The following is a 22,116-nucleotide window of genomic DNA, read 5'->3' on the forward strand; positions in this document are numbered from 1 at the left end:
ATGAATAACTTGAAGAATTACAATACTGAGAACATGTCGTCTTATCCTTCATGTTAATTTGCACAGATCTGAAATACATATTTAACAATCACCAACTTTAAGTAACTGAAATAAGGTATTTTAGATGACAGGTATGATTTGTTAATGCAACTTTTGAAACAGAAGCCTTCGTACACTTTCAATGCTCACACTTCTACCAGATCTCCACGTCTGTGCAATGCAAATTCAGCTTGATTCGCTATGGGTCTCCTGAGTTTAACACATCTCTTCTGCTCACAGAAAAGCATATTCAACAAAAAGCTACTTTGCCTCCAACAGGAAATTAAGGTTTAGTCATGTACAGAATTGGCCACTGAGACAACCAGTTTCCATACAGTCCTTTGGTTTCCCTGTGCAACAGGCAAGCTGAGGACAACTTCATATGGGGCATGCAGTGGGCACAATCCTAACTCAACTTTAACACATGCATTCACCTTGAATAATTAAAAATATTATAGCCTGTATCATTTAGGAGAAATTATTTATAAAAATGTTCACCTATTGCAGGCAGCATATGGAAAAATGATCATATTTTTAACAAGGGGAATGGGAAATCGCTATGGGATGCCCTACTTAGATTAAATTAGCAAGATCTTGTTATCAGACCATATAAAAGATACACCATAATAAGATGTGACCTTGCAGAACCTTGGAGCTGATCTGTGATTTTTTCCCCTATAACCCTCCCTAATTATCTGCAAAGTTACAGACCCTTCTGTGGCAGGTTATTTTTCTGTGAATAGAGAGAGGTTTTGGGCTTTTAAATATTTAATTAGTCTTCTGAAATGAGAATTGTTGCACATGCCAACTGCTTCAATTTTCAAACTGTGTTCATCCTAATTATGCTCAGATTTAGATTGGTCATCCCAAACCTCTCACTCTTGTAATTATTTACTCCTTAAAGATCATTCAGCAGAGAAATATTTTTCACCCTTATGGCTCTTTTTTTTCCACAAATGACTTTTCTGGTCCGTTAATTACCCACTCAGAGGATTAGAGTTCGTAATAATGCAAGAGATCCTGCATGTAAGATCAGTTTTACAGGATGAAAAAGAAGAAATTGTTTTTTGTAAACTTGCCTTGGGGAATATCCCCTTTTTGGGTTATCATTTTCATCAACAGAGGCCATGTGCCCACTGCTGCATATCCACCAACTCCATAGGGCTGCAGAGTGGCTCATTTATACAGCTCAACAGAACTCAGAGCAAAATGCTGAGCAAGAGGCAAAAGACAATTTGGTAATTCTAAGAGATTTATAAAAGTGCAATCTGCTAGCAAGAAGGTACAGCCCTTTGTCTCATAATTTTTTATGCAGATTTCTTGGCCTTAAAGTTGCACATATTTAACTGATAACTAATAATAAAATTACAACTTTTCTCATTTCATCTGCTGATTTTTTTTTTCCAGAAATGCTGTCCCTTGGTAGATCTTTAATCAACTCTGTAACAGTGGTGTCATTTCCTATTAAAATGTGTCTGAGAGTCCTCACTACAAGTACTTTCTTTTCTTCTGAGAGGAATGCCTGTCACAAAAGCACTGTTATTCATTACCCACAGTAATGTCTGGATCTAATTATCATCTGGAAAGCTTGCAGGGCTTCTAGGTATAATACTTCCCCTGCAAAAGTATGCAGATGCTCTAACTTGGAAAGCACAATCCCACTTTTTCTTTGCAATCTGCACTTAAGGGATTAAGTTACAGATTTGAACTGTGCACTCTCTGGTTCCTGGAACTTCCAGTTTTGAGTCCAGTGAAATTTAGGGGACTGCTTTGGTTTGCTTGCTCCCACATCTGCAAAAATCCTCCCACATCTGCAAAAATCCAGAATCTGTCTATTCTGCAGCTGGTTTTTACACGAGCCAAGCAGATTCACCGCTGTAAAACATATATCAGAAAATTCACTGGCTTCACTTTGTCAGTGCACAGATAATCTTTAATTGTGTCAAAATTCTTCATGATCTAATCCTTTTATGAAACTGTCACCCACTGAAGGAGTCTCATATGCCTGCACAATTAAAAACCTCATGTTAGCCATACATAACACTGTTGTTCCATTTGATGCAAATCCTTTACTATTGAAATAAGCACTGGGCTGACAGCAGGAAGTGGCTGATAAGAAAGCAACAAGGCACTGCTGATGGCATTCATGATAAGTGAGCTCTAACTCATATGTGTTCTGTCTACAGTACATTACCCAAAGTTCTCCTGTTTTAAATGTGACTCCAGGAGGTGTTCTTTTGCTGTATCTCTGTCACAAAGGCAGCAAAATTATCCAAGAAAGCTAAATACACGAAGTAAATTATGTTTTTCATACCCACCAGTGATGCTGGCACCAGAATAATATACTGAAAGTAATATCACTGCTGCTACATCCTAGATGAGAAAACACCTACAGTTTCATGAGTGTAACAGTACAGTTGAACTCAATTTCTGCAATAAATTCAGTAAACAGGGCAAGATTATGGGTTCAGAACTGTCACATTATTGCTACACTTCCAATTCAGCCCAAAATAAAAGTATTTAATAGACAGAACACAAACTCTTGAGTTATGGCAAACTATTTTACAGTGCTGCAAAAAGGTGTGTATTAAATACATTTCCAAATTGCACCTTCATTATATATATAGATATATACCACCAGAAGCAAGGTATCTGAGAAACAATGAACAATAAGGTTTAAGATCACAGATTGCTACTAAGAAAGGAATATAGCTGCCTTTGCACCTACAACAGCAAAATACCCATCTTGCCAGATGAAACATTGTACAGGTTGGTGTCACTGAGAAGGAGTAAGATGTCTTCCTCCAAGGTATTCAAAGTGTATCACTTTGGTCAGAGCAGCTTGCCCAATGAAATTATTTTTCTGCCTCATTTTTTGTCGGTTTTTTTTTTGTTTGTTTTTCAAGTGTATGTGTGTATATGTATGTGTGTGTAGTAAAACAATTTGAAATCAAAGGTTCCTACAGTTACTGTATTACAGGGTAAACCTGAAAGAAAAGGCTTTCAATAGTAAATTTGTAGTAAAGCTTCTGCATTGCAAGTGTATTGTAAATCAGGTTAGACATGGAAAAAAATTCCTCGTGGTAAGAACCTTTCCTTCCCATTGACATGTCTACAGTGGGCTAAAAATATCCTGAGTATTGAGTATTCGGTCTATGTAAAACTCTTAAGACTGCATTAACTTCATTGCAGTAACTTGTTTTATAGGCTCAGTTCATCATGACCTATAAAATGTTAAGCTGAAGTGCTTTAAATATCTGCTAACACCATGTGCAAGCCTGGGAGTACAAGGCACTGTGCTGTGAAGCGGCAAAGACAGCGCTCTTCTGAGAAAGTAGCACGCACTCTTATGTCACTGATATAAACAGGGTAAGTCTGCTAAATAATGTATGAAACAGGCAGCCAATCTTTATATAAAGCAGGAATTCTAGTTGAATTCTTCGTGTGATTTTATTTTACCACTATGACATTACTTGTTCAGATTGCTTCTTAAAAACCATAGAGGCTGAGTATCATACTAGACTAAAGGACACACATACTAACTCCTTCCACTCACAGTTATTACATGAAGGAAAAAAAATAAAAACTTATTTCAATTGTGGCAGTAGTATTTTTGCTAATTATTGTTCTGCAATATGGAGAAGATAAAATGGAGAGAGGGAAATTATCTATGCCTTTCAGTAATCATGGCCCATTTATTAAGCAATTAAATTGCAATTTTATTATTAGTGAGGGGAAAAAAATAAATGCTGTAAAATGCCACCATTGCTTGTATCTTTGATCCTCAAACTCTTCCATTCCAGCAACCTCATTAATGTCAAAATACCACGAATATGGCCACCTCTTTTTAGAATGTATACCCTGGACACAGGCAAAATCTATGGGATTCAATAAAGAAGATTTTTCTTGTTGAATACAACTAAAAGCTTAATTGAGCCACAAAGGTCAGAAGGTTCTTTTTAATGTAAGTAGGAGATTACTCTCTGGCAGAAGGAAATTTACAGAATATGAGATCTGCTAATTTCTATACTACTCTGTAGATAGTTTTTAATTTTTAAACCCATGTTACTCTTCTATTTCTTTCCTCTGAATTAAACATCTTCACTGTAATAATCTTTAAATTCTATTTCCTTTGTGTTATTAATGAAAAATTTTCTCTTTCATGGCTACTGCTGACTTTTAACACTAGAAAGTACTCATAATTTACTTAGATATATTTAATTCATATTAATCTGTCCTAATTTATGATCTATATCCTGCTCTGCCCATCTTCATGTACCTTTTCCATGTCAGTTCTGTTTACTAAGTGATATTCAACAGATTTCCTATAGTGCAATGAACCTTAACAGGCAGCTTTTAATTGCCTCGCACAGGAAACCACATCACTATTAATTCCACAGCAACAGTATAAAATAAAACTATTGCTTCTCAGACTCTGGAGCAATTAGACCTCTCGGCTATTTGGCTAACTCTGCTTCATGATACCCAGTGCAGTTAATTATATTTTTTGATGTTAATAGTCTCTGTCAGTTTCAAGCATAACTCCTCTTTGATGAATATTTAAATTGTATTTGAATAAAAAAATAATCTTGGTTACATTTCATATTCAGCAGTCATCACAGCTTAATAAAGGTCTCCTCAGAAAGGGTTGAGATAAATGGCTGTATGAACACATGTATAAAGTCCTAAATCAACTTATCAGATAATGTAGATGTTTTGGCTAAGTATTATAGAGGTTTTATTGGGGTGGGAGGAATTAATATGCTTCAACTCTTATATTATTATTCTATAAGAACTAAATTTGGTGCAGCAATATATAAGTAAATCAGAACTTTTTAATAATAAAGTTCTGACTGCAACTGAACCAGGAACTTACAGTGGCCAGACTAGAAATTTAAAAAAACATGTAAAATTCATGCAAACTCATTCAAGAGGACACAAAATTCAACTGAAAGTGCTGAAGGTTAAGCAATGTTGTCTCAGTGAAGTTCTCAAAAAATCAGCAAATTATTAAGAGAGATAATTACATAACCAAAACACATAGTACGTGATTAACTGGGCCAAACAATGTGCACGCCTAGTAAAGCCCATTTCAGCAAGCAGAAAAAAAAAACACAAGAAAATCACAGGCTGAAGCATATATTTTTATGATGCTCAAATACACAAGCAACAGCATATAATACTTAAAATTTTATGTATATATAGGTATAGTTAGTTACATTTATTTTCACCCCATGAATAGCAAGGAGAGACTGATGAGTGTGTATATATGATCCTGCCAGATAAGAGACATGCTGACTAAAGAAGAATTTGATTGTGGTTTTGCCAATAATAAGGGAAGAAAACTACTTGAATACAAGATACGAAAACACTAACTAGAATATCAAGCTACCCTAGTAAAATAATGAATCCCCTATTTTTTGAAGTAAACTAAATCTAAATTTTAAATGTAATTAGTTGATATGAATGATTCTTTTTTTTGTTTCTTTTGTAGCCTGTCCAATGTTGTGACTACAGCCACGTGCCTGTGTGTTACGTGTTTGCACGTGTGTAGTAAAATTTCATCTGCAGGAAATTAAAATAGAACACACTGCAAAATGATGATCAAGTACCACTGACAGCTATTTCCCCTCACCTGACTGCTAAGAACCTTGTAATATGAGGATTTGTATTTAATTTACTAAGTAATGCCATGATAGAACAACTCCATTAATAAAATCCCCTGCTTTTAATGAGTAAATCTAGACCTACTACTTTCATATGAAGAATTAATGATGGTGAAAATACACAATGCCAGAAAAGGTTCTTCTCAGTCATGGGTATTACTGCATTCTGCTGTAATAACACCAAGGACTGCAACGTATTTCAGGATCCTTCTAGGCTCTGTGATTCTGCCTTGTTCATGAAAACACGCATTTCTGCTTTTTTCTTTGTATTTGAGTCATAACTAAGTCTTATGACTAACACATAGAAAGCAAAGCACAAACCAATCTGGCCACAGCTCGGTATTGTGAAAAGCTAAGCTTCTGCTACATCAAAATAGTCACAGGGTTGACTGCTGTACTATTTCAGATTAATAGAAGTCTTCATTTTAAAAGGGTGCTTATGAAAAAGACATGTAATATTGATAATGTTGTATGGTAAATGTTTTGTGAAGCAGTTGTAAGCAAGCTGGAACAGAAAGTGCTGACATGCCAAAGCAAAAGGTCCTTGTTTGTGAGATCAGCATCAGTACGACAGAACTTCCCACACGTGCAAATTCCAGGAACGTACCCGATCCACAACAGCCTGTGCTACCCTGTCATCAGCACTGGGATTTCTCTGACATAAAAAGGAAATACATGCAGAAAGCAGAAAAAGGCAAGGTGTACCTCTTATTTGAAAACACTTGTCAACTGATAGTATCTTCAGCAAAGAGGGGTAACCTTCGGCTGCAGAAGGAAACGCAAGGGAAAAAGCAAGGAGAGCAGCAAGGGTCAGCAGAGCCCTTGCCTAAGCCTGGCAGACCCCCGAAGTGCAGTGTGCCATTACCTCAATTACAGGCAGCTCCAAATGGCAGAGGATAATATCCAACCTGTGAAAAAGGCCGTCAGTCATGCCAAGAAATTCCAATCTGAAGTGTGCTGCAGCTTAAACACTGAATCAACCCTGCATTCTGTCTGAAGGAACTGTTTTTGAAAGAGGCTCTGAAATACTTCTCTGTGAAAGCCTTGCACAGGGTAGAATTCTGGTCTGCAGTGACCCACAGCAGGTTCTGCATCCTACCAGCAAAGCACCCTGTGCCAAGTTTCCTTTTGACTTCACCTTTTTGCTATGACAAATGAGATTCATCGGTTATAGATTTTTCCCAGTGCTGTCCACCCAAGCCTGGAGTCCAGTGGATGATTTGCTTTATCCACTCACATTACGGAACACACCAAACTTGTTTTCATCTGAAAGGACACTAATACGGTGTGACAGTGCTTTCTCTGCAGATCTGACAAGCAGGAACAGGAAAGAGGGCTTGAGAGATGAGTCTTCTTTGGAATACTACTCATTTTGTTTTCTTTCAAAAATGTTTCACTCATTTATATATAGGATTTTTCAAAATGACCTATTTCTTGGACGTGTGAATAGATGGAAAGGAAAAATCTCCAGTGTTCTGATCTCCCATGGGATGGATTAAGAAAAACTAAGTCCCAGGAGAAGGAATGGTTATGCTGCTTCCTTCAGCTTTCCCTTGGTCACTCAGCAGGGCAGGGGTGCATCACTTACATTCTGAAATCCCTCTGCTGAAGTGCAGCTGTCTCACAGAGATGATGGACATAACAGGTTAAGGGCATTGCCATGTGAGAAAAGTTCATGGTAACAAAAAACCAGGCGTGAACTCGTCACTGGTGTCATGATGGACATGGTAATTGAATGTGCATGTGTTGCTTCTGCTATAGATAGGACAGGATAGATGCAACAGAAAAAAACAAACACTGCTGAAGAGGATTTATTCCTCTTTCAATCCTTTTATTTTTCTGCAGCAATGTTCTAAAATGGAAGAGTATCTAAAAAACATTACATCTGCATACGTTCATCTATTATACCTGATATATTTTTATTTTTAAGCTCACCTATGGAAAATGAGGTTTGCCTTGTTTGCACATATTTAGAAAGCAAAATTATACTGATTAAATGTGTTTAGCAAAGATGTAAGGTTCACAGAAGCCACAGTTACAGTATAAATTGCAGGTGATAATAGAATTTAAAGGTTATTTCAGTGCAGAACTGATGTAACTGCCTTTCTGTTGCAGATCAAAAATCAGAACCAAAATAAACTGAGTATCCCAACTGTGAGACTACTTTATTTTTATGTAGATGTTTACATGGTCTGCAAAATAAGTTTAAACATTTTGAATTTTCTTCCTTTCAGTGTTTACAACAATACTCTGGGTATCAGATCAGAGAACATACAGTTCCTATTTAAAAATTCAAGGTCTTTTAGCCTGTATTACAAGGGAAAGAGTGTTTTCCTTCTGAACTTAACGCTATTTTGGCATCAAAAGTAAATGTTTGAATTTTTCATCTTTGTGAATGATTCGATAGATTCCAAGTGAATAGTCTTCATTTTCTTTAAATACAAAAAATTAGTTTTCTACTAGCCCCACCCAACAATAGTTATAACTACAACTGCTTGAAAAGTAAGGTGTACAGATTGGAACGGACCCATAATTTTTTTTAAATATGGGGTTTACCAAGATTTATCAAGATTTATAATTAAATTATTCCAAATTCTATCTGCCACACCATCCAAGTACATATTTAAATACACAGTCAATTAAAAAAAATCCCAAAACTAATTGCACTGCTCTGGAATCACAAAGATCGTTATCCAGTTGTGACAACAAATAACCCAGAACTTCTCCTAAACAAAAAATTTAGGACTAGGAAAAATGATTCCTGCTAAACAAACCCCCATTGTAATTCAAAAAGAATGGTCACAACACGCAAGAATCCACCTTAGCACCTTATTATTACACTATAAAGTTACATACATAAGAGACCTTTGATTTAAAACATATTTTAAGTACATACTAAGAAATATCTCTTAAATATCTGTTATTCTTTTAAGCTAATGAAACAGACCCCCATACTGAATGTGGTACCTAGGTAATGCTTAGTGCTTGTCCTAATAAAATCTTATGGTCCAGACCACAGGAGACACTGGAGACAAAAAATGTTAATAAACATCCAGGTGGTTTAAACAGAACTCACAAGATCCACCTGCAATCCCCTTGCCATAGAAATGGATAATACGAGGTCATAAGTAAATTTTATGCTGTAAATTTCCAAATCACTGCCATGCCTATAAAGAGCAGTATTAGCCTTATGAACTGCAAAGTTTCATGAGAATTTCATGGGCAAGCAACTAGAGCAATTTCCTCAGGCTGCTTTGCATCTTCAGCTTCCCTGTTCATTTAATTTCTTTTTAAATGAAAAGGAAACAGAGGAGATTTGTCCCTGCTAAAGGACAGCAGAGCACAGAGGAGTTTGACTATTTTAAGAACTCAAACGTGCCTGAAACATGGGTCCTCTGCCACTCACTTATGCTACTTGCTCACCAAATATTCCAGAAATTAGCTTATTTCTGCACTGAACTGCAGCATGTGGTAGAAATTCTCAGACTTGATGGTATGCAAACGCTGGGGTTAATTATCAGAGAAGTGTGAAAGAGGAGAAGGATTTTCTAAAGGTCTAGTCTCTTTCTTCAAAGCTTTAATTTCAACCATGCCAGTCTGAAGTTTACATAGAATCTAAATACATCTGAAAGACTTTATTCTGGAATAATTGGGATGTAATTTCAATCAGGGACTAAAAATTTAATAACTACTTTACAAAGGTAAAAGCAATGCAATGAAATCATTAGTGTTCTAGTCAGGCTTCCTAGGAAGGCATTAGGTTAAAATATTTTGAGAACTGCTGAAGAGAAGGAATAGGGTGAGGTAGAAATGATTAAGTAGCAGCTCATTCTGAGAAAGAGTTGATGCATTGGTGGACTCTGGCAAGGTCTGTGGGTCTGTGTGCTACTATCTCAAATTCTCTGGAAGAGGACCAGGGCACGTGATTACACAACTTTGTGTTAAACTGGAAACCTCATCTTATTCTTCAGTCTTCAGATTTCACAGTATAGATCTCATTAAGCTACTGTTTTCACCTTGTAATTGCAGTAAATGTAGTTGCTGCGCAAAAGCTGTGGATTAATGTTGCAAATTAATAATGAGTACTTAATAATTGCTGTGGAACTACATTTAACTGTACCCCTAAACTGAATGGAGCGGTCAAATGCAGTGGTAACAAGATTGACTGAAGTGATTAAAAAAGGTCCTTAAAAGTAAACACTGTAAGATTTTAAGTAGAACTACCCAAAGTATTGCTGCTTATTTCTAAAGGTGGAGAAGAAAAGATTTCACTGTCATTGAAAGTTCTAACCAATTAAATAAAAAGGAAAACCAATGAACCTGATAGTCCTTCAGGTTAGATTTTTTTATGCAATCGCTGCCATCAAAATACAGCTGATGTGTTACTTTTATATATCAGATCAAGGACATGTGCTGAGTACCGAACAACAATTTGCCTGAGACAACAAAAAATTACAATCACTGATGCAGTTATAAATAAATGAGATATAAGAACATTTAATATTTCGTAAGAAATTTGCAACATTCTTCTATGCTTGCAATGTAGCACAAATTGAGCAATTTTGGAAAAGATTAAGCAAGACAATAGACATCTTTTCTACTTAATGACAGGATCAAAGAAAGAAAACTATGAAAGCAAACTTCCAAATTGCTATAAATGTCAGACAAAAATAGAAAGCAAAGTGTCAAGTGATCTTTGCCATTTGTTCAGACAAAAAAAAAAAAAAGGAACAGAAATGAAAAACTCTTTTAACATAGATAATCTGAACCAATGTCCTACACATGATCACAACTTTATTTTAATGCTGAACAAAGCATAAGAGTAGAAGATGGGGGAAGTTCAAAAAATACACTTTGCTATCATATATTTACAACTGATTAACTGAAAGGGAAAGATTGAAATTTCAGCTTTTCAGTAACAGTCTGATGCCACTTCAAGCAAGATTGTGCCTCTATATTTGTCTCTGACTACCCTAATCTGTATATTTGCAGTGAACATAAGGAAGACTTTGATCAAAACACAACATGCATTTTACACAACAAGGAAGTCTACAGAGCGGCACTACATTTACAAAAGCAATTGAAGGTGGTTTCAAAGGGAGTTGACAGATTAGAGGATGATGACACTGCTGCTGCAGTCTCGATGGAAATCTGGCTTGATCTAATTAACAACTACGAGCTAGAACCACAAGAAGATAATTCAAACATGACTTAATGAAGTTATATTACCTTTTTAATAGTGTAGTGATGGAGCCTTTCCCTTACTGATCACAAAACAAGTCACAGGTCCAACACAGAACAATAAATAAAAGACCTGATATCCTCAATTTACCTCCAGTATTTGAAATTGAAGTCTGAGATCCAGCCCAAATATTTGACTACAGAAGTAGAAAACATCTGCATATTCATATAAAAATGATAAAAAATTTCAAGAGTCCCACTCACAACAACTCAAGTGAATCAGTAAATCAAAATGGAAGACTATTTTTAAGAGGTGACTATGTTACTATGCGTTACCATGTTCAAACAGAAGAGAGGAAATGGAGCACAGAAGGCAGGTCAGCTTGCATATTTCATTTGACACATCCATATACATGCACCAGAAATCTTCCCGGTTATTCCTACCCCCTTTTGGTTTAAGATTCCTCACCCTAGGAAAACTTCCAACCAATCCTGAACCCATTCAGGCTTTTAGTTTAAGCCAGCAGCAATGGCAGTGATTGATCTGTGCTGACATTTCCACAACTGTCAGTAATAGGTGACTGCTGCCCATACACCCTTTAGCACAGGATTTTCTGTGAATCTGACCTCTCATGCACCACTTGTAATAAAAATATACTTTACTGGCAGTCGTGGACATGATTTAAAGGTGGAATTGGCAGCACCAGCCTAATGGTTGGATTCAACGGTCTTAAAAGTCTTTTTCAACTTAAATGATTTTATGATCCTTTGTCGGTTCTTCTGTCTTCTCTGAATGTCAAGTGCTGTCACTACTTGTGCTGATATGCACATGTATGCTCGTACACACATGTATAATGACATATAATCATCCTGGCATGTAATCATTCTGACATTTTCCATTGGAGGGAACTACTATTAGGAACTACGGCAGGGACTTACGGCATTTACCAAAAAAATATAGCAGCCATTTGGAAACATTCTCAGGGCTGTTTGACTCCCTGAAAGACGAGGAGATAAGGAATCTCCAAATATCTGAATTGATTAATTCTCCTTGAAGTTATCTTTCTGCACTTTAATGTTTGTTTACAGAACTAAGAAACCCCAACCCCTCTAACTGAAACTGGTAGCTTTTATTTTCTTTAAATATTATTAGATAGAAACAGTACTACCCTAATAGCAAAGTGGCAATTACAACTCAATGTTTCTTTCAGTATATACCTCTCTCTGTACTAATGCAGGCATTTTTCCTCTATAGTCCTCACCATGATACATATATTTTTACCTTTGTGTCATAATTTTGTAGGCATCTGGAAGGAAGCATTCAGTGTTCTCCATCTGGAAAGGGTCAGCATCACAGATCTTGTCATCTGTCCGTCCATAGTTCGCACTCTCTATCATGATAACATCGCTGCCTGGACACCGCAGGTCGATGGAGTAGCCTTCGCAGGAGAGCTCCCTCCTCACCAAACCAAATGGTAGTGCTGCTCGGCTGAAACCTTGAAACAAAAACAAGGACAAAATGGGGTTGAGCCTAAAGGATATTATGAATTGGACTACTCTTTTTCTGCCACTTAAGCACTAATTCTTGTGTGCTAAAGGAAGCACAGCTCTACACAGTTTGACCTGGCACCATGTTAAGTGAGGCATCTTTCATGGAACTGTCACATCCCTACACCATGGCTGCTGTGTCCCTAATCTGAGAAAAGAGGAAATTCCTTTTTACTGCTTCTAATCCTGGGCAAGGCAGACAGTGGTGCCTGTCTGCATGGCTACACTGTACGTTCCAGTTTCCACCTCTTTTCTCTCTGCTTGTCTCCACTCCTTTGGCACAGTCAGACAGGCTGTGTCTGGAAGTGGGAAGCAGCAGAGCAGGCAGGATTTACAGAAGTGATTTTAAAAAAGAAAACAATACAACCACAAAACAGACCAAAGCCATAGCTCCAACTTCATTAGTCTTTTTTTACTTTGTGCCTCCCTTTCTCCAGGAAGAGCTGGTTACTCTTGCTTAGCTATTTTATGACCTCAGCATGGACATGATCCAATATACATGCTGACACTTCACCTAGTGGAACTCCAGTGCTCCTCACTATGACTTTTACACAAATTTAACTACATATAGATAGTATAATGAAACAAATACAGAAATTATCAGTACCACTTATACGTACTGCATAAAATCCCCCCATCTCTCACAAAAATATATTTCACAGAACTTTAATTTTTAACATGTTTTTTTCTGCTTAGTAGAATTACTAAAGAAAAGTAACTTCTCCAGTGAAGCAGTATAAAATGCTTTAGAAACAAAACAGAGTTCAGCTATTCATCCAGATGTTTCATCTTTTAGAGACATTTCTTAATGCAAAATAATATATTACATCAGAATAAAACTATCTGCATACTAAAGTTTCTTGTAGAGTTACTGATGGATTATTATTAAACAATATTTCTGCTTCTTAAAAGAATGTGTGACTTTTGGAAGACAAGCTGGGTAATATGGAAGTGTTTAAAACCTATTTCTTTAAAATAGTTAATCCCACATTTTCAGGAGGATTTCCTGGTTTTTAGAAACACCTTCATAATGCAGTAACACAAGGCCATTCATATTTCTGTGTAGGCTTTAGGAGACCAGTTGTAACAGCAAAAAGAGATAGCTGCTAAGAATGGAAAGTTAGAGCTCTGTGTTTTTTTGAAAGCAAAGAAAATAAACTTTTCTTAAAAGGTATGATGCATTGGAAGAAGCAAGGAAGCAAATACTTAAAAAAATCAAGAACAACTTGAGATAACCCCTTGATAGCAAATTTTCCCATGAACCAGAGGCTATCACTTTCTCTACTGAATTCTGTAGATTAAAACTCCTACTATATGCAGAATATTATATGTTAGAGCAGCAAAAGTTTAAGGATGTGGCATCCTGTCAGCCAGAGCCCATCTTCCCATCCACCCCTCCTCTACCTGCACATCCCTGCCTTCCCCTTGCACCAGCACCAGCTTTTGTACGCCCTGTGTAATGAACTCAGGCCAGGGGCTGGTGGCCTCCCTCTACTTCAGGCAACTGCTGAGGTCCCAGAGGACCAGGTGTTTGACTGGGCATGAACTTGCCCAGCCACAGCTAGCCATAGCCCAGTGACCAGGTCTGCCCTTATATTTTGTAGAACCATATCCTACAGGAAACCCGCACCGTGACTCTCCCAGTATGTTTCAGTATTTGTTAATAAGGGAAGGAGCCACAGCGCTGTGGAAAGCATAAGGTTCCATCTCAAATTCCTTCCTCCTCAGTTTAGCTGCAGATACCATGAGCAATAACAAACACTATTATTACAGACTTGCTGAGGTGTCATGGGCTGAAAGCTGGAAAGAGCTAAAACACGAATCCATCACATTAATATCCTGCATGTTCCTCCCATGCGGCAAATTAATACAATTAAGACAGAAGTCACTCATAGCTCAGTGAGGGTGTGAAACGGGCACAGGGAGGGGTACATGCAGAGTCCCCAGCACATGTGAACACAGCAAGTAAAAACACACCAAAAAAAAATCAAACTCCTTTGATTAATTACCATCACAACAGCAATGGTGGGACCAAATATAATGCTGCTAGTCATTCCTATATCCTACTACTCCTGTCAAATCTAATGCCATCCCCAGGAAGCTCATCCCTCCAGCTGGCAGCAATGGTCCTTATATCTCCTGCACTCAGCAGGAATTCCATGGCCTGCAGCAGCACCATGGCCTGACTGGGCGAGTCAACCCTTCCCAAACGTTTTGAATTTCCATCAGCAAGAAGGGGAACAGCACCTACGGCTGTCCAAAGAGGTGTTTGCACCAGGGCAGGAGGGAAGGGCATGGGGTACAGCTGCTGAGGTGTCAGTGACTTTACGTGCAGCAGCAGCTCAGGACAGTTATGGGGCCAGGGCTGACAAACCCACACACAGCTCCCTGTGACCAGCACTGACCCTTACTGTGAATCCTGCAGCCCAGCCTCTACTTCTGATAGTAAATACTCTGAATTAATACACAAGAACTCTGCAGTTTTGCTACAGAGAAATCAGCAGCCTGCAAATCTTACTTCATCATATAGCAACACTGCTATAATGACTATGAATGTGTTTTATCCTGCAGTTTTTCCCCCTGCAGGCATCTGCGAGAATTTCTGTATTAGGACAAACATTAGAAATATTACAGCAAGGTTAGATCACCTCGCAGGCAGCAGAGCACACCTGAGATTGCAATGTAGAGGTTACACTGCAAAAGCAGCAAGCAATAAAGCAGAACAATGCAGCGTGCATTATGTGGGAATGCTGCTCTAAGGGATCTCTATGGTACAGAAAGAATTTTAACTAAGTAAAATAAATAAATTCAAAGTCCACTAGCAGAGCTGCTATGATCTTTATGCTGAAGCTTTATTTGTAATTTTTTCCTATCACCAAAGAAAAATTAAGTGTATCAACAAGCAAAGTGTAATTCAATCCATCTTGCAATCCTGACAATCGAAGAAAGAACTTGTGGGAGGCCCTGTAAGCAAAAAATCAATATTGCAGCTTTGTGCCGTGCAAATGTGAATACTGCCAAATAGCAGTGCTTAGGGTAAAATGAACTGTTTTGCTCCATTTTCTCCTCTCTGAACAAATGATTTTGAAACGACAGCTTTTTTGTTGGAGCTATAAAACGTCAAGCAATAACTCCCCATGCTTTAGGCAAGTGATTGGAATAAATACCTCTTGGCAACAGGTGCAATGACTTAGGACTGAAATTCATTTACATTCAGGAGATAATTCCCGATAAACAGATGCACTGCCACAGGATGGAAGTGTGAACAATCGGCATCTGAACGCTTCAGCATCATTCCAGAGTTTTTTACACCTAAGTATGTGGCTCTGTCAATAATTACTCTTGTCACCAGGAACTTTGTATCTCCAATGCAATTCCATATGAGTATTCCCAATACTGCATTTTCTTAACCAAGCTGTACTAAACCTGCTGCCTGCCTTACCGTACCTCGAAAACCCATTTTAGCAAACCTATTTTGCTTGGCTGTTCTCTGGCAGCTGAAAGCAACATTGCTCCTCTTCCTGCTAATTGCTTCAAGGCAAACTGTGCCCTGGGTGACACTGCTCCTGCTGTCTGCCACCCAAAATGCTCCCCATTGCAAAGGCCTTTCTGATGCCTGGGCTGGAACTTCCAGCACTACCTAAACATTAACTCAAATAAGCACCTATTACCTATTGCAACATATGCTGTCTCTGATTCACTCTGATGATTGTGTATATTAATCAGTGTTGTATCCCAATTGTTGGTTTTTTTTTAAATAGAAGAAGATTAACACTGAATGAGAAAAAAAACTGTTTTTGTCCTGCTGACCATTTTGATTATAGAAAAGCTTCCTGACAAACATATGTTTCCTGCACATTTTATCTGCTCACAAATTAGTTGAGTGCAGGCTCTTTATTGAAAGGAGCAAATAAACTGCTTTTGTGAAATCACATTTCTAAGAAAAAAAGGTAGAGGAGATGTGTAGTGGCAATATACATTCTTTAATGTTTTATTGATCAATACATATAGAAAGACAAACTGAAAGGAAAAATCACAATCAAAATCTCTCCTCTGATACTTTAGTCTGTGGAATGAAAAGTACAAGTCCTGTGAAAGAACTGTAACTCAGAATCATGTCTTGGAAATGTGGTAAATCCAAATTTGGTTAAAAAAAAATAATTTAAGTTTGCAAAGCCTTATTTACCATTCCACTGTCTTGGTTCCTTCAGAGAAACTATTTGTCTTTACAAAGATACCCTAATTTGGCAAAGCCCACTAGCACATACCATTTTTTTGAGGTGTCAGCAATAAGAGAGTGTGCTAAGTTTGGTAGATAAAAGCAAAAAGGCACCACACCACATTTGAATGTTCACCGAATACGGAGGACAAACACTGGAATGTAAACAGGGTTACATCAGTACTCGACATCAGAAGCAAGAAACCTTTGATTAAAACTTAAAGCACAGAGAAAGTCAACATGGAAGTATAAAATTATTTCAAAGAATGAGGATACTGGAAGAACTGAGAATCCAAAACAAATCTCTGCAGAAATAGATATATATGTCTCTGTGGGCAAGGAAATATTGCTTCTTGTGTTATTTGTCTGTAACAGAAAGGTCTTTTGAAAAGAGCACATCTTTTCAAACAGAATGTTTACAGTTGTCTCTTTCACAATCTCTTTTATTTTACTGTATCATGCAACATAATGATTTAAGTTCTACACAAGATGAAGTGATGTGTCCTGGGCAGCATTTCAATAATATATGTTTAACAAATGCAAAGCCCAATGAAAACTGTGCTGAGAATCCTCTCCCTCTCCACTGAAGTGCATTCATGCACACACGGGAGGGTGCACAAAGACAGCTGAACACACTTCGCCATCTGAAAATCATGCAAATGCTCAACATGGGCGCCTCAAAGCTTTTGTAATACCTCAGACAAGTCTCAGCATCCTGCAGTTTCTAAAGAATCCCATGATCTCTGTCAAGGGAGACTTTTCTCCCATCTCTCAGCACTGTATATATTTCACACAGACAAGCATGTTATTTTGTTAAACAGCTTTCAAATTATCCAATCCTGATCAACCGAACGCTACCAACTACTACAAAAGACAGAGGCAATTTAAATGACAACTGTGCTTTCTCATTTTATCTTTGAAGGAAAAAGTCATTCTGGCAAGCATGTCTATTAAAAGATTACACTGGCACAGTAAGAGCTTCTGACAGCGCACAGAGGTCTGGAGTTCACAGCACTCAGCTCCTCTTTCAGGGAAAGCCAGCAGCCGTGCACAGCAGCCTGTGCTGCAGCCCGGCACACAAAACCCCTCTGTTCCATCGGGGTCAAATTAGGCAGGAAGTGATCATTTCAAAAATATCCTCCTACAGCTGGATTCTCTACCATTTTATGTATATACTCCTTCTTGGCAATTAAGGCACTGAATGGAGTGGACATGGGGAGAAAAGGGATTTTTTAGTAAAGGAAAACTATTCTCTGGTAAGAGACATCTCCCTCCTTTTTTTAAACTCATTCATAAAAATGGGATTATCTCAATACTAGGTACATGAAAGTATCTCATTATTTGAACTTTAACAAAGAGGCACGGAGTCCTAAGGAACAGACCTGATCATTTAAATTACACTGAAGCCAAGCAACTTCTTCACTGAATAAACGAGCTGTGAGGGAAGATTCTTAACTGGTTTCTAGAATTTTGCTTCTCAGACATTTCATATTTCAATTACATAACTAAAATCTGGAAGCCTGTCTCTTACAAAATGGAAATATGAATTCCTATCAATAAAAGGTTTTAGAAATATTAAGTAACTAGTGAAAGCTTTTTATAGCATTTTTTACATTTTATTTGAACATGATTTAGCCTTTTAAAAATCAAAATTTTAAAAATATTTGACTAGTTTTTGATGTTTTTCAAGATTCAGTATGAGCAGCAAAATTAAAACTGCATGTAATTTTCTGTAATTATATACTTAATATTCAGTATACATAAACATAACGTATGTACGTCTGCTTAATGAAATTCAGGAGAGAAGCCAGAGTTACACCCTCTGACTCACACCAGGATGGGTCCTGCCTTCCAGGTTCACTGAAACTTATTACAATTTTCCTTCTATGCTTTCAGTCTCCATGCAATTCTCAAGTATAACCCTGTGAGGCTCTCTTCAGCAAAAAAATAGAGTCTGGGCTTACCTACTTTCTGCACCTTGTTAAATGATTCAGCAAAGCCTGAAGTGAGCAGCAGCATCTCAGCCTTTTAATCCAACAGAGTCAATCCTTCTTGTGTACTGCTGGCAAGGATCTCATTTAAATTCTTATAAACAGCTCTCAGTCCTCATTCAGAAGGGCTAGAATGTGTCTCTCTGAGTCAGCAGAATTAAAGGGTTTTTTTGTGGTTGTGTTTTTGTTAGGGTTTGGGGGTGTGTGTGGAGTGTGTGTGCACTTTAACAGCAGGAGAGAACGGAGGACAGGGATGAGTGCCACATTGACACCCCTGCAGACCACAGTCCTTCAGTCACCTGGAACAAGAGCAGCCAGACAGCCTCGCACACACCTCCACATCAGCCCAGTCTCCACCCTATTTTGAAGGAATTGCTTCTACTGGAAAAGAGACAGTTTGGTCTCCATGCCCATTTAATCCTTCACCTGCCTGCCGAGGCTGCCATTAGAGTGCTAATTAATGCTAAACTGTGAAAATGGGCTTCTGCACTTTAAATCCAGCCACACTGAAACTGGAGAGAAACCACTAATTCCTTTAATGAAAGTCACCAAACCAGAGCCTGGTTCCTGGCAGCATTTTAGTAATGCCTACATGTGGCAGATGTAAACCATGTGATCTAAACATGAAAGTCTAAATATCTAATATAAAAATATGTGTTCTTCAGTTCTCACTTAGCACCACATTTTATTCTCATATGCCTGCACCTTTCCCATCCGTTTCAGCGGAGCTGTATTCATGAGAGCAAAACTTTGCCCTCTTGATCTAAAATTATCCCAGTTTAAAACAATATTCATCTGCCAATGATATTTCTTTTCTTTTGCCAGCCAGATGTCTGTTCTCAGGCTGCAAGAATCTCCTTCCTTTTTTCCTTCACATCATAGCCACTTGATCCTCTGCCAGCTCACAAAAAAGCACTCTACCCTTTTCTTTCTTGCCATTAAATACGTTGCATCTCCAAAATTTCTCAAGGCAAGTAAGTCCCATGGTCTTTGTAAACCCAGTCTCCTGAAGGTTATCTCCAGTTTACCTATTGTGAACTCTCTGAGCACAGCACCTGTCAGGAAGGAGAAGCTTCTGAATCAGAAACAACCTCTTAAAAAGGGACGTAAGACACACAAAGGCTGATGTGTCAGAAATGTTGTGTCAACAGGATTTCCCGTTGAATTATTTCCTCTGCACAGGATACTGGTAGCAGAATAAAAATAAATATTCTTTTATTTTCTATAGAAGTGTATCTTGACAACAATTTATATTTCCAGTTATCACAATCATTTTTTGATTGGAAACCATGTGTTAAGGAGAGGCAAAGGAAGAGGAAGAAAGGGGAATTTCCATCAGCAGTATTCAGAGTGGCCAGCTGACAAAAGAAGTATTTTATTCCCATCTTTAAGAAACCCTAAGCCTTGTCACCTCAGAGGCTGATAGAAGCCATGCAGAGATGTATCATTTCCTCGGGAATATGTGCATTGGTGAAAGCCAAATCATCCCAGCAGGTGACATGCTGGGTGCTAATAATAACCTTTAGTGTCCTGTGTACATCACTTTCTTAGCAGACTATACCACAACCTGCGTAAGAAAGTAGAACATTTAATCATGTTAAAATACCTTATAATTCTGGCTCATTTTAAATAAGATGTTATTTTACCATTGCCAGAGTTTAAAATACCAAATAAAGCCCTAGTGCTAAAAAAACATAGGTTTAATTATTGCACAATTGCTACTACATGCCAATATTTGAGATCACAACAGCAAACTTAAAAATGGGGCATTATCTTATTTACAAACAGAATTATATATACATTAGAAATGGAATCAAGAAACAATATAAGAGTTCATATACTCTCTTTTGTTTCAGCAAAATGATGGGGTGGAGTCAATTGTCACAGTATAATTTATAGTGGAGAAGTTATGTGGTTAATTTTAATGATGGGAAGCTGCTTAAAGAGTGCTTATGAACATGCAAATAGCACAGCAACCCCCTTCTCATAAGTATAGCTTCAGAAACATTTGAGAATTCAGGGGTACAAAGTAGAACCTTTGGAAACATAAAGGTAGGGTTCCTGCATATGAAACCAAAATATACAGTCATACCTTTTGAAAACAAGAAGAGCCATGTGATGAATGTACTTTAAGGTAAATGTGCCATCACTTTAAATGTTCCCATAAATAGATATGAGACAAGCATGTAATCTTGGAAAATACTTGTCAGAGTGAAAGGTTTTGTTCCTGACCTTACCTTCTATGAAATATCTGTAGATTTTTGAAAGACTGTTATAGAGAGGAGAGGGACATACCACACAATTTTTACAATATACTTAACATTCTGGCACATTCTGTGAATCATGAAATAATTCTACATACATACTTCAGAGCATCCTATGAATAACAAATTGCATGAAGAAAGGAAAACTTTTTTTTTTTTTTTTTTTTGGTAAACGACGAGGTAATTAAAAAACTCCCAAGGAATATATGCAGTTCTGACATGCTCCCTGGGCAGCAGGGAGTAAGAATGGCAACACAGGTACCATTTCCAGAGTAAATAAAGGAATCAGGTACCTTTTCCACCCTGTCAAACTGCTGTTAATCACCTGTAAAGGAACTTCGCATCCATGTGCCTCATTGCAAACATGAAAGACAAGGGAGATAAAGGGACAGGATAATTAAATTCCACCTGGACTCAAATTCAGGGCTTCTGAGTTTGAATTCTGGTTTTCAGACCTGAAATTTTTGTCTTCCTCATCAACCATCACAGTGTGTATGGCAAGAATGCTCTCAGCTTTTAGAGAACCAGCTAATGGAGGTTCAAATGGAATACATGAGAATTCAGGATCCCTGGAATCTCTGAGTGCTAAGACAGAAACAAAGCAATTTTCCCTAATCATGTGTAGGAGTTCCATATTTAATACTATTTATATTAGAAACTAACAAGAGGGATGAACAGACACTGTAGCACAGCACAAAAAAGGAAAACTTTGCATTTGCTGATTAATTCAATTTAGAAGCACATATCTAATAGCTGTAAGACTGTGTTTCCAATGCTCTGCATCGATCTTAATACAAACCATAATGAAGGCAAGGCCTAGGAAAGCTCTGTACCACACCCAGGGGAAAAAAAAAAATATCACTCTTAGGTGTTCAAATATAAACTCAAAACCAGCAAGATAGAAGTGCCACATCATTACTACAGAGGTGGAAGGTAATTTCCTCAGTAATTAAATTGCATGGTGCTTCACTGTCCCAGGTCAGAGTTTTCTTTTTAAAAAAAGTCTTTCCCCACATATTTAAAGCAAGTATCTCAGGAGACAGCTGTGAGGTATAGAAGATCTGATTGCTCCACTTTTTTCCACACCACCTAAACCGAGGCTTTCCTAGCGAAAGCCCGTGTTCTCCTGATGCATTATTTAGCTGTACAAACAGGCAGTGGGCTCCTGCCAGGCACAGGGGATGCTGCAGAGCTCACTGCGGGCTCGG

General features: G+C 37.8%; 1 protein-coding gene across 9 annotated transcripts in view; it reads right to left on the reverse strand.

Annotated features, from left to right (window-relative positions):
* ADGRL2 (adhesion G protein-coupled receptor L2) overlaps positions 1–22,116 on the reverse strand; it is a 124,580-nt gene that overhangs the window by 57,924 nt on the left and 44,540 nt on the right. For all 9 annotated transcript variants that reach the window (XM_062497806.1, XM_062497805.1, XM_062497804.1 and 6 more), the window contains exon 2: positions 12,169–12,382. In XM_062497806.1, coding sequence (XP_062353790.1) covers positions 12,169–12,382 — 214 coding nt within the window. The remainder of the gene's footprint in view (positions 1–12,168; positions 12,383–22,116) is intronic.

Source organism: Cinclus cinclus, chromosome 8 (assembly GCF_963662255.1).
Source record: "Cinclus cinclus chromosome 8, bCinCin1.1, whole genome shotgun sequence".
Classification (NCBI taxonomy): domain Eukaryota; kingdom Metazoa; phylum Chordata; class Aves; order Passeriformes; family Cinclidae; genus Cinclus; species Cinclus cinclus.